Source organism: Haliotis cracherodii, unplaced genomic scaffold, assembly GCF_022045235.1.
Source record: "Haliotis cracherodii isolate W230 unplaced genomic scaffold, xgHalCrac1.p SCAF_16, whole genome shotgun sequence".
Lineage (NCBI taxonomy): Eukaryota > Metazoa > Mollusca > Gastropoda > Lepetellida > Haliotidae > Haliotis > Haliotis cracherodii.
Window position 1 is genome coordinate 5,012,764 of NW_027266271.1, and position 14,726 is coordinate 5,027,489.

At 39.2% G+C, this 14,726-nt stretch overlaps 1 protein-coding gene across 3 annotated transcripts in view; it reads right to left on the minus strand.

Annotated features, from left to right (window-relative positions):
- Positions 1–13,362, minus strand: part of LOC139463742 (vesicle-fusing ATPase-like) — a 51,986-nt gene extending 38,624 nt beyond the window's left edge. Inside the window, exons 1-4 of one of the 3 annotated variants that reach the window (XM_071245000.1) lie at positions 13,172–13,362; positions 4,954–5,039; positions 3,854–3,953; positions 2,776–2,894 (exon numbers count right to left, since the gene is read on the minus strand). In XM_071245000.1, the coding sequence (XP_071101101.1) occupies positions 2,776–2,894; positions 3,854–3,953; positions 4,954–5,039; positions 13,172–13,180 (314 nt within the window). In that variant the 5' untranslated portion in view covers positions 13,181–13,362. The other 2 variants (XM_071245002.1, XM_071245001.1) reach the window with 2 other exon arrangements.
- Between the last annotated feature and the right edge of the window lie 1,364 nt (positions 13,363–14,726).

The window sequence follows — 14,726 nt, forward strand, 5'->3', positions numbered from 1 at the left end:
TTTCGGCAATTTTAACATAGAGCTATCAAATAACTTATTTCATTGTTAAAGTAATCAGAAAATGATGATAAAAAGAATCTTAAGTACGATCTATCATAACATATTTCCTGAAAATAGTATCTTTCCGCTCAGTGAAATGTAAAAATAAAGGGAAATACCTCCAGTTTGGAAACTTTGTATAAATAACACGTGTGAAGATTCTTTTGATGTTTGGTATCGTAAGAAAGTTCCGAACATCAATAACATTACAGTAACCTTGCTATTAGTGTACTTGGAGTTGAACATGCGATCTTATGGGACAGAAACTGGTTTGTAATGATGCTATTGCCATAATCTAATAAAAGGATTGTGATTGGTCCAAGGCATGACCAAGGCAGCTAATTAATTTACAGCAATGGGTGCCCTCCTCTTGTATAATATATTTCAAATTTAGATGAAAGTCTTTGGATAAATCGTGTTATTTTGCACATTGTAAACAGGAAATCATGACTTATGATTAAAATATGGAATTTTGTGGACATATCGTGCCTCATTTTGGCATTAAACATTGTGTCCAAGCCTAAAAATCGAGGCTGAGATGTCATTTGACTTACATTACATGATGATGGAATTTGTAACTTTGGTATTAGCTTGCCTTTTTTTAAAATATGTTTGTTGATATCATTTATTACTTTATTTAATTTATTTACGATTTGCTTGAAACGTCTTAATATTGCTCTTTGACATGGTCGATATGGACCTGTTGTTGAAGCATGTGTCCCAGATTACTTTTTTTTCAATAATATTGAAGAAAACAGTTGATAATTTTAAATCTATTTATAACATATGATAAATTGAAACATACGTTTTCTGACTTTATGAAAAGTCATGGATTTAATAAATGAACACTATGAAAGGTAGTCTTATGAAACTATATATTCTGAACAACAAAAGTTCCTGTGACACTGAATAAGATTTAATGCAAAGTTATGCTTTTTACCAAATCTGAAACAAATTTGGTTTGCAACAGATAAAAGACTCCTGTAAGTGTTCAAATGGTTTAATTTGCCATACTGACTTCAGAAAATGCATGTTTTCATCCAAAAAAAACATGAACATGCCAAAATGTCAATTTACAAATCAATAGTGTGTGTGTCCACCTCTGGTTGCGATGCAAGCAACACATCTTCGTCTCATGGAATGGACCAGGTTGCACAAAGTCCTGTGGGATATCTGTTCATATCTGCTGGAGAATGTTTCAAAGTTCCTGGAGTGTCTGTGGAACACATGGTTGACGTTGAAGGTGCCGATCCATCTCATCCCACATGTGCTCGATTATTGAGAGATCAGGGGAGCGAGCCGGCCAGGGGATGACATTCACGTTGTTTTGTTGAAGAGAATCCTGAACAAGTCGAGCAATATGAGGCCTGGCGTTGTCATGTTGAAAGCGAATGCCTGGGCCATGACGACGCAAAAACTGTAGAACAGGGCTGATGATCTCGTCGCAGTAGCGCTGTCCATTGAGATTTCCCTCTATCACTATCAAACGGGTTCTCTCACTTGCTGTAATCCTACCCCATACCGTAATGCTGCTGTCCCCGAACTTCTTCCATGACACAATGATTGACGTAACTTTCACCTCGACGTCAGTACACTCAAATCCGTCCATCGCTGTGGCTGAGGTGAAAACGACTCGTCAGTGAATAGAACTTGTCCCCACTGCATGGCCGTCCAGCGTAGCGCCTGTCTGCACCACTGTAGACGTGTTTGACAGTGGTTACCTGTCAACATGGGACGTCTGGCAGAGCTTCTGGCAACAATCCCTGCACATCTGCGGCGACGACGTACGGTTTGTGAAGATATTCGTTGAAGGCCAGGGATGCTTCTTGCAGTCACTGTTGCTGGCTGGAATCAATTTCGTAGGTGTGTTGTTCGAATCCAGTTGTCTTGTTGATAATTGGTTACGCGTGGCCTGCCATTCCGAGGATGGTCTCTGACTGCATTCGTCTGTTGCCAACGTTGCCATAAACACCAAATGGTGTTTCTGTTAACGTTAAATTGTCTTGCAACATCACGTTGACTCAATCCTGCTTCAAGCATACCAATGGCTCGCAGACCCTCATTTTCGGACAGGTGTGGCTTTCGTGATATTGAATAATAGCGTAATTTTGTTGTTTTCCTGAGTGGTTGTTGTCAGCACATTGCTAAACAATGCATATGGAATCCCGTTAACGCACGTTTTCATACCCATTCTTACACTTTTGCATGGAATGCATGCTTTTCTGTAGCAGTTTTTGGGACAAGATTCCATACATGTACTACAATATTGAAAACCAAACTTTACATGTTTGAAAAATACACTAAAATATTGGTGTCAAAGGAACTTTTGTTGTTGAGTATATTATTTTGACATGGCTACTGTGTGGCCGGTACACTGGCCTGCGGTGTTAAAAGCGTTAACAAGTGGAGTACTTTGAAGATGGACCCTGTTTCACTAAGCAATCTCAGTGTTATGAATCATTTACAAAGTTTACAGGTTAAAATAAACTGCAGACCATAAGGGCAAGCTGAAATTGAAAACTATCAGCCCGAGAACATACCTGTCAGCCTACGGTCTACGGGCCGAAGTCTATTTCGAAAACTGGTTGAAACAGACCACCAGTATCCTTGGGCACTGTATAGCCTTAAAATAATCTGAAATAGTCCGGAGGCCAAAGCCTTTTTCCCACCCTGGGTAAGCTGCTCTATACTTGCAACAAACAGCACAGCACCAGAGCCTGTATTATGGGCCCTTACTTTTTCTTGTTGAGGAAGTCGACCTCCAGCACAATGGATCCGACCGTCTCCCTGCGGGTGTCCAGCTTCACCACCTCCACAGGCAGGTCTGCGTTCAGGGTGATGCTGGCCCACTTCCTCTGCAAACACACAAACCCATAAATGGGTACTTGCAGTTTCAATGTTGAGGGTCCAGGTCTGTTTTGAAGACCATATATTAAGAAAATATGTCTATCTATGTTTTAATATGTGTAGTAAAATAAGAGGTAAGACAAAAGCAGGTAATTGACAAAACCAGAAGCAAGAGCTGTCAAAATATTTCCCCTACACAAGAATATCCTAAGATATGGTCCTGGTTTAGGAAAACTCCTGGATGCACTTTACAGTAACATTTCTACAGAGATTCTGTTACAGATCCACGTCAATATTTTGTCAGTGCACTCGTACTTAATAAATGTCCGAACAAGCATTTATTTGGATGACAAATAAGCCATCATTCTATCCATGTCACAGCCTGGTTTTCACCATCATCCTGAGGCAAGGGAGTTAACTGACTATAAAAACCTGTTTCCACCCTTGCCGAACTAGGCTGGAATTTCATGGCTCAATCAAATCATCTGAGCACAAAAGTAAAAACATGAAAAGATATGGAAAATATCTGTTGACGCCCAGTGGACAGTACACATTCTTTTCAAATCCAGCAGTCGACCAAGTCTGCACATTGAAATCCATGTTGTTCACGAACCAGATGTCTAGATTGTTACACGATCTTGATTGGACTATGCATAGACTAGTTAGTCCAGCCAAAATGTAACTCCGGAATTCTAGCCAAGTTAGGCAAGGGTGGAAACTGGACTTTTATAATCAGTTAACTTCCTTGCCTCGGGAAGATTGGGTTTCAGCTAGCCTCCGATAATTGTGAGTTGATCATTATGACACTGCATGCTCATTAAAGTGCGGGCTCATCCCTCCAGACAGTTCAAAGGCGAGGAAGGTAACCAATGGCAGAAAGACAATGCAGCATGCAATAAGGGCACTTGGACCTTGGTCCTGGTGCTAAACACATCCCCAAAAACACAGATAATAACTACCAACTTACGTGCATGGCATTGAAGCCAATCCTGCCAGGGCTGATGATGGGATCTGGCATGGCAGTGAACAGGAATTGAGCATGTGGTGAAACTGTCACCTGTATGTGTCTGAAGAAAACACCAATCAAACATCAGATGATACTGTGATGCTTATTTTAAAAATCGAAATTATTTACTTTTGATTTCTATACATAAGCTTTGCTGAATTTGACTCACCACAATCAATAAACAGTTTTTAAAAGACTGAATAGCTGCAATCTGTATCAGTGTTCCCCCTTACCGGTAATTACCAGATTTTTACAGGTACATTGAGGCTTGGAATGATAATTCATGTGACTGCCAGTCCCTGTGGACCAGCAAATAATGTACCTTATAAATCATTGTTGTTGAATATAACATCGGCGATATTCATAAAAGTATATTTTTCTAACTAAGTCAGCTTGTCTGTTACCATCAGGGTTTCCCCTTGTCTATTTTTAGTGCAAGGGAATAACATTTTGCTTTGCTTCAAGATTAAATATTTATTTGTAGCGACTTTGTCTCGAAATGTAAAAAAAAAAAAGAAGAAAATTGTGACTGAACTTTGTGTGAATGATGTGAATGATCTAATAAAGTTACTTCAGAGATGAAATGAACATGATGTTGAAAGAATTAAAAGCAGGTAATTTTCATACATTTTTTATTTGTTTAAACATGTTATAGTTGGGACTGACATAAATTACCAGGGACTGGTAATTCTTAGAGTTGCCAGTCAACTAGGAACAATGATCAATGGTACTAGAACATCAACATTTATAATCTAAAACCAACACCTGATCGGTTGCCTCCAACTTCAAACAACATGATTCACTGGTCCCCAAGACATCAAGCTAATTTAAGATTTAACTTCATTGTTTTACTTATATCAAGAAATTGTAATAAAAAATTGTAAGTACCAGACAGGCCACAAAACCATGTTCTGGCAAGGATCATTCAAGTCAACAAACAAATTCTTTATAGGTCTGAATGAATAATTTACTAGATTGATGAATATAATTGTAGACTGTATCTATAACTGATACAATCTTCATACATCATGATGAATCTGTTGACTCAAGTGTATACTCACTGGCCATTTTGGAAGTCATTGGGGCTTGTTATGGCACAGTGACTGAGAGACAGCTCCTCGTTGGGACACTTGACTGACTTGTACATCTGTATAGACAGGAGGAAAGTCAATATACATATGCGCAAAATGTTTCAACTCTGCTTAAGAAAAAAAGATGACAAAATAACATGTCAAGCCTTAATCAACAGAATAACTTGTGGGCTATCATAGATGTTCATCAGATATCCTTTCCTTCCACATACACTTGTAACCATGGTAACACTTCCACAATATTCACCTACTCTGTCATCATCTCTTAGGCTTACTCTCTCATTTATGAGATCATCATGCAAGGTTGTTAGCACTATGGAAATATATGAACGGATCAATAACACATTTATTTCCCCCAAGCTGACAACAAAACTTTAACTGAAGCAACAGCTAATGGGAGATGTGCAGAATAGGAAAATGACTAGTCAGGTACTTCATCTGCAGTTGACAAACACACAATGCATCTTCTAAGTTTCAAAGTTGATACCACCAATTTTCATACTTGTCCGGGGGCAACTAAATCATATTTTCCCACTTGACCAGTACTTAATTTTCATGGGGTTGGGCAAGTAGGTCACAGTAATTGAACACCCCTGGTGACATACTAATGTTTTGTTGTTATTTTACCTTTGAATGTTAACTGGTTTAGAATAATCCTAAGATCATTAAATGATAACACTATGGCCTGACTATGGAGGTCAGCAACAAGTAGATTCATCTAAACCGATTGCAGAATATTGTCTTGATTTATTTATAAAACGACATCATCATTTCTCGCTGGTTCACTATAGTCACAGGGTTACACATGTATTTAATAAGAATCAGAGTCATACAGCTAAGTGAGTGAATATGGTTTAACGCTGCTTTTAGCATTATTCTAGCAGTATCACGCCAGAAGACACCAGAATTTCAGAAATGGGCTTCACACATTGTATTCATGTCGGAATCGAACCCATGTCTTCGTCATGACGAGTGAAAGCTTTTACCACAAGGCTACCCGACCGCCCCAATGCAGATACGTTATTTAGTACTGTGAAAATACAAGGCCGTAGTTAACATTTTTTGACAGGGGGGGTGCAAATATTTGTACAAGTATCACTTGTCCCCAACTTGATTCAAGTAAGTTTTCTATTAAAAAAATCCAGGGGGGGCAACTGCCCCCCCCACACACACACACCCTGTGTGGCTACAGCACTGGAATAGGCATACAGGTGATGCAACGCAATCTTGTACACAGCCCTGACCCATTCCTAAACTTGGTAGAAGTCATATATATATGCACAAGAAAGAAGTATGATCATGTGAACTATGGAAGAACTATATGTCAATATATGTATTTATTCCTACTAATATTGAATCGGGTGGATGAGCTACCTAATGCAATAGAAAGTCCTAACAAAACATTGAAAAGCCTGACATGGCCTGATTCTCATGAAAATATATCTCCTTTTGCAGGCGAATGAAAGCCTAGTGTTGCTCTTAGTGTTAGTCTTTGCTCATCATTGTGACCGAAAAAGCCTCACTGATGACTGTAGGTGTCAAACGTGCTCTAATAACCTGTCGTGTAGCCTAAACTGCTCGAGTAAAATGTATTAAACATGGCAGCACAGAGACATATTTTTCGTTTCGTCCCTAAGGTTGCGAAAGATGTAACCACTCTCAAGTGTTACATGCTTGTGCCACTCAATAGTTAGAAACAATATCCGCACATTGCCACCGTGATACTAAATTACTGATGTTGGCCTTATTTTACACACAGCAAAATGTAAATCGGTCAATGTAATTCTCTAAATCACAGTACGCCTACCCGAGCCATGTTATCAAAGGGCGGTAACTCCAACTCGCATCATACTATTCATAGGAAATGTGACATCGTTCGAACGATAACTAATGCTGTCGTTTTCGTAATGATAATCAGCTAGGTAACGTCCGCGGTGGAGTGTACGTCTCGCACGACGTTTGTTGGAAATCTGAACTCCAAAAAGCACTACAGACGGCTTAATACGAAACAATTCTTGCTGACCAATATGAATCGATTGAGTCGTGTAGACCTAGAATCTATTTATAGAAAAACTCCGTCATCAACTCCACGTCAGGACTGCCAGCATTGAAGTGACACCACTTACATGACTAACGCGCCTCAGTCCCACTTCGCCTGAATCAAATGTTAACTAATTCACGAAATAGATATTGGTGTTCTTATAACTTTGGAGGCCAAATAGCTTATTATATGGTACATTACAACTTGCAACAGTAGATTATGGCTAATATTAAAAATTAAAAGAGGTTTCGGCTAATAGCAGAGGCTTAGCAGATAAAAATAAGAAAAAGGAAGAAATATATATTTGGACGAAAAGACATCTCCCCAAGGCAAGGGAGTTAACTGACTATAAAAGTCTTATCTTTCATTGGGCACTAGGCTCTGGTTTCTATCCTGCTGTCCCAGATAGCAGTCAGACGTTGGCTAAACTAAACATACTAAACATCGATGGGCCAACGTTTCTTTGCCAACGTTGGCCCAACGTTTGGACAACGATATTGTGTGTCTGAAACTGGCGTGTAGCCGTTTTCGCCAAATGCGGTGCCGTTTTGCTGAGGTGCCGTTTTAGCCTGCACCCGTCGATTTGCTGTCAAACACAGCTTAGCGTGAGGTGAGGTGAGGTGAGTTGAAATGGGGTTTACGTCGAGTCCAAGATTATTGCACTTATATAGCGACGTGCATGTACGTGTGTGTGTTAAATTTGTGTGGCTGCTTGTACCAGTCCGGGCTGATGCCGATTTATATTGCTAGCTCACTGAGTTACCATGCCGCAGTTTTACATGAATATCCCTCTCAGACACAGTATACTGACTCCGAGCCGACCAGTCCCTGTTTTAGCCCCTTAATGCCTAGCGCCAGACAGGGTAACAACAAGTACCATCTTTTAACGTCTTTTGGTATGACGCGGCCGGGGATCGAACCCCGGACCCTCCGCTCTCCGGGCGGACGCTCTATCACTAGATCACGGGAGCGTGACAAGAGATAAAGGATAGCGGAAATAAACTTTGAGGCAATATCTATACGCATTTCTGATTTGTTATATGTGATCTATGAAGATTTGAATATTACGAAGGTCGCATGTTAATTAATTTCTTCAGTCTATACAGACCGACAAAAAGAATGGTGGGAGCTCTTTGGATACTGTCGTTTGGAAATACCCCTGATGGTTATAGTTGGATTTGAAAACACCCGCAGTGAAAGCAATTTCTGAATGCATGGATGATAAGATGACTAAGATTGACTGTGACCCCATTTCTGTGTTTCATAGCTTGATATTTAATCATGTCGTGTAATCATTGATAGACCTAAAATATTATAAATTAACATTTGAAACTCCATTTTGCCGTTGTATGTATGGTTATTGTATACTATCGACTATTGGAGTGAGTAATGTTTTACGCCGCTTTTGGCTATATTCCAGCAATATCATGGCGGGGAACACCAGAATTTGGCTTCACACATTGTACCCATGTGGGGAATCGAACCCGGGTCTTCGGTGTGAAGAGTGAACGCTTTAACCACTAAGCTACCCTACCGCCCCTTCGACTATTGGATGTAAAATGAACAAGAATATAAAGTCATTAATATCCTCAGCCCTTTTAAATATGTACGTCAGAAACCTCATTATACCAAAAAAGGAGAAATCATTCGAATCTATTTATTCCGGAAGTAGAATCAATTTAACGAGCCCCTATTTCTGCATTACATACTAATTTATTATTAACACATTAATTCAAACTGAAAGGAATAATTGCTTGTAAGAAAGAGCAAATAATATCAGTCATAAATATTTACAATAATTATTATGTACATGATCAAACTGCACAAACAACAGCTATTTACGCAGAAGGTAGCAGATCAGCAGTAAATAGTTTCACAAGTGGCAGTGACTGATTATATAGTGTCAAAGATCATGTACCGGTATAAGTGAGTGAGTTGGGGTTAACGCCGTTTTTAACTGTTATAGTATTCCAGTCATATCACGGCGTGTCAGCTTAATGTGGGAGGAAAGCTCCAAGTGATGCAGGCTCTAGACGTTTACCACCTCGGTGAAACCCACGAGCACGGGTATGGTGCTGATAAACCTAAAAACATAATTGGGGCGAACCGGGATTCGAACCTACAACCATAGGTTTCTGGCGTGCCCAAGGGACACAACTCTGCACAGCGAATTGCGGCGCCTTAGACGCCTGGGCCACCCGTTCCCCCTGTACCGATATAAGCAGTCAGTACCGGTATATAAACAATATGTTTTGATATTGGAAACTGGTCATCAAGAACATTTAGTAGTTGTGGTAAATGAAAACAACAACAACACTGAAGCTTCTACAGTAACATAAACTATATATGAGCATGTGACGGAAGCGAGCATGTACGACAAATGTGAAGATCTGAACACCTTCAGAGACTCGGAATCGGAAGGTGGTTGAATAGTAATCGAACAGTCACTTCCAAAAAAGGCCAACAAGGACCCGCCAGAACCGAAATAGACAATCGAGCATCCATGAGTATTTTCATAAATTACTGTAGAATAATGTTGTCATTTGGGGCAAAAAGAAAAAAAATACATTTAAACATGTATGCTGTCTGTTTCTGTCTAATATATAGAAGTACAACTTACCTGGAAGGTACATATAAAAAGTACCACGCGGAACGTTTCGTTGGAACATAATCTGTTCCAATACTTAACCACACACACACACATACACACACACACACACAAACACACACACACAAACACACACACATCCTCTGCCTCCCCACTCCCCCAGAAAAAAAGCCAGGCCCCATCTCAGAACCACCCCGTCAAAATGACCTCTTTCTCGAAAAACGCTTAAGTTCATCCCTTCCCATTCCGTCGAATCTGTGTAGCTAGCCAGGCATTGTAGATCCTCTTGGGGTCTACGTATTTTGTTAATGGTGTAAGGACGCAAAAGATATGACATCAAAGCAAGTTGTACATCTAGAAAAGCACCAAATTTCGAGCACTCTATTGTCCCCAATACATTCTCTTTGCAGATTTCTTTTGCGTTTTCTGCGCAACATGTATGGCCACACATCCTTTGACTATTGTAGTAACCTTAACTTTGCATTTTGTAACTTATTATGGTATATATCAATACTTAAAATCAAATGCCTACTGACAATGGCTGAAAATGAAGTACTACATTTTCCATAAATATTAGCTTCCGCGGTGATGCGCGCGTCTGTTGTGCCTACAATTAATGTAGGTTTAATGACTCTAAATGCGTCAATTCGGCTGTTTCAGCCAGAGGGGTTTATTGTGATTTATATTTATAACCTCTGATTTACCAATGAGAATCAAGTAATTTCCACATTAATGATAGATTTGGTTATTAGCGCATTCTACCTGAACGGATTCATTGATTAGTAACGCATTCTCACTGTCAGTGAACGGATTCATTGATTAGTATCGCATTCTCACTGTCAGTGAACGGATTCATTGATTAGTAACGCATTCTCACTGTCAGTGAACGGATTCATTGTTAGCAACGCATTCTACCTGCATGTACAATTATTTTCCTTCTTTACTATCTACATTCACATGACACTCCACCATTATCAATATCGGCCTTAGGCTGTTCTCCTGTTGCATGCGGATCAACCTGCCACTTGTCACTTAAACCGAAAAGTATCGATCTGGACCACAGGCGCCTGAAACAGGATAGGGATGTTACTGAAACACCGGACCCATAATATATAGAGGTCTTCACGCGAGTCTGTTTGGGAATGGTAAATATCCTTTATTAGGAGTAAACATTGTATTTAGTAAGCCTTGGTGAAATAATATATGGTGTTTATTCCTAATACAGGATATTCGCCATCCCCAAACAAAAAAGCGTGATAACCTCTTTATCATATAATATCATTCAACAATTTTGTGCTCGAAAACATTCTTCCCATCTCTCACAAACATTCCCTAAACATTGCAAGTTTTCCTGGAATGTGCGCATTGATATATATCAGAAGGCAAGATATGTGTCAGTCGGACAGTGACAAATGTCAATATAGTTCCAACTGAAACCTGTTTCTTATACAGTGGCGTAGCTCCATATAGGCAAAACAACAATTGCCGACACAAATTGTTTCTACTTGACTTTCACGGCAATGCATAGGTCTTTCCGCTAGGGAACTGCCCTTTATCATACAGACGCTACTCTAAACCTTGTCTGTGTGACGCCACGTTTGTTTAGAGTCTGCCTTCCCTGTCTTAACGTTACAAAGTGCAGTCATATGTGCAAACAGCGACAAAACGAAACAAGGTAACAATTTGGACATATTTTGGCCATCCAAGATTTTAATTGGGAGAAAAGGTTCCAAGCCGCACAAGTCTACAAGTACAGCTAATTAATCCGGCTAAGCTTAATCAAAGAAGTATATACGTCTTTGGCTAAATGGTTCGCAATTTACATTTAAAGTTGTCAAAACTTGTAAAATGCTACGTCACGGTTAGAAACTGATTTTCAGTTTATTGGACTATTCCTTTTTTTAGTGATATCAATTATGCCAGTAGTTTCTCCAGATTCCCGATGGTTAATTCTAAATGGATATACGAATGACAAAGGTCGCATGAGACTCTGGGTAGGAGACTCTGGGTAGGAGAGTGTCCTGGTTGCTTTATCCTGCTGAGAAAACTACCCATTATACGATAGAGGATGACATCGGCTGTATCGATTAAATTAAGATTGAAGGCAAGTTTAATGAATTTCAAATGTACTCTTTCCAATACTGGCTGATTTTCGTATCCCCAAGTTTCACAACCATAGGTTAAAATAGGCAAGATAAGTACGCCAAAGACTTTGAGAAGACAATCAACAGGTAAATTTAAATTCCGTGCTCTTTTTATAAACAAAACATGGCTTTTAAAGCTCTATCAGCGAGATTTTCAATTGCACATACAAAACGACGGTTTCGATGGAATAATTAAAATACCAAGATAGACATAACTATTTACAATTTCTAAATCAACAGAGTCAAAATGAAACTTCAAATCCTGGGGTATTTTGGTACCTGATCCAAATATTAATATTTTAGTTTTACAGGTGTTTACCTCTAATTTCCAATATTTGTGAAATGAATCAAGGGACTTTTGAAGTTCAGGTGCGTTGTCAGCAAATAGGACTGTGTCGTCAGAGTACAGGATAATAAGGAATTATAGCAAAATGTTCTTGTGGTATGTCAAGCTTTACACCAGTACAGTTATCCGCGGATACGTAATTTTCCAAGTCGTTTAAATAAGTTTTCACCTTGTCGTACGCCGGAAGCGTATACAAAATAGTCAGACAGGTTGTTTTTTAGCAAACGCATGATTTAATATATCGGTACATATTTTTAATAACATTCAAAGATTTTCCACGAACACCTTGTTTTTGTAATTTATGCCATAGGCCGACTCTCCAGACTTTTCAAACGCTTTTGAGAAGTCGATACATGCGCAGAACAGCTTTTGTTTGATTGTTTAAGTATATTGATCAGCATTTGGAAAAAGAAGATATTATCCATGGTTGTGTGGTCCTTGCGAAATCCGGGTTGTGCTTCACTTATAATTCTATGGTTTTCAATACATTTAGTAAGTCTTTCACTAAGTATACTCGTAAATAGTTCCCGAAACAGGTGAGAATAGTAATTGGACGGTAAAAGTTTGGGTCAGAACGATCTCCTTTTTTGTTATATATAGGTTTTATTATGCCGACGCCACGTACGCCTCTGTCAACAATGGTCACCGGAAGTTTTGATCCAAAACACACACAACGGCCTTGAACATGGGGTCAAATCATGGGAAGCTGGAGTCAACAGGTCACTCTAAAACAATTGTCACACTGAACAGCCAATTTAAACAGGGCACTATATTCTATTTTACTTCCGCTTCAGGTACCTATGGTCTGAGACCAGCAGACGAGCATTAATATAAGGGACGTAACTCCAATTTCTTACCACCCGCGCTGATATCGATCGGGCGTTGAAGATGCATCCACATGCCATGTCAGCCCGGCCGGTGCAATACGGGTCAGGTTGTTACACCCCATGTAATATGACTGTCTCTATGGTGGTTCTGTCGCAAATAAAAACTGCTTGATATAATTGACAGGTATATGATAAAATCCTCTGAAATTATTCTACGCCTACCTGAGCCATAGTATCTTCTTCCAACTCGCATCAGAACATCAGAAGGAAATGTGATAACTGATATCGTGTGAACGAACAACTCAAATGCTCGAGCTTGATGACAAGGTCCTCGGTGTAGTATACGTCCGCAAAATGTACGTTCGAAAGCTTAACCTCAAAACAGCACAAGACACAGCTTTATACGAAACCGCTCTTGCTGACCAAATATTATAATGTGAATCGATTGAGGCGAGGTCTATTTATAGAAGAACTCCGTCATCCACTCAATAGTGAAGTGACACCACTCATTCACCTCTGTTCCATCTCGCCTGAAACAAACCTTAACTACTTCGCCAAATGTTGTACTTGTGTTAATTATAATTGCCCACAAGGCGGTTTATAACTCCGTAGAAAAAGCGACACTCCCTTTCCCCATTCATAAGAAATCCCTGCCAAATAAGTATATGTTTATGAATCGGTACGTGCGTTCGATTATTAAAATGTGAGTGACCTGAGTCATCCGAGACAGAGATGATATCGGTATATGGTCTCTGTCCGAGGTTACCACATTTCTTGCAACTAGGGTTGACTAGTTTCAACCAGAGTTAACTAGTATTAATCAAGGATAACTATAAGGGCAGCTAGTCCCAGAAATTAAACACGTAAAATGCACCCTTGGATAGGTTGCAAAATGGCTGCCAGAAGAAGGGGAAACACAATAGCCATGTGTATTGCAACAAGAAAACTTTGATCCAGAGGATCAACATGGCGCAAATATTTTTTGTAGCATACCTACCTGTTGATGCACGAACTCAGAAGATAAAACAAATTGTAATTTTCATGTGGTACCTTCAGAATCAGGAATGAGAATACATGGCACATTTTAGTTTAAATATTTATGTAGCCTAATATAAAATTAGAAAACACATTAGTAATATGTTTTCACAACAATGACTTCATGAAACATTTGTTATTGTTTACAAGGAACATGGGGTAGGAAGTTGACACAGTCATAGTGGTATACATGATACTATTGACATTGGTATATCTACAGTTGTAAAATTATTAATATATGTTTATAATTAATCTTTTCAAAGTAATATATAGCTACAGTGTTGTAATGTTATTTTATAATGAAGCAGATCTGCACATGGAGACATGCAGAAGTTGCTGAATCGAAACCCACAACGTTGTGTGTTGTTTGTTATTTTTAACCATTAACCATTACTCGTGATATGAGGTCGGATGTTTTCTTGTTGGAAATAATCCACCGTTGGCATTAATGAACGGGGCGACGTGGATTTACAGTTTTGTTGCTGTTTATTGGTTCTATTAATCACATTTTGACGTAAGGAATGACTCAATGTCAAACTGGTATTCATCTTACGTTAATTTCCTGTTACCTTTTTCTGACAATTCTTATAGTCACCAATGTATGTGTCTGTTTGTGAAGATATATAACCAAAGGTAAATAGGAGCTTGTCAAGTGCTCTCAACTCTCTGCAGCCCATTATGGAGCGTACATTATCACGCATAATATTTTAACGTCATTAACATAATTAAAAACCCATAACAT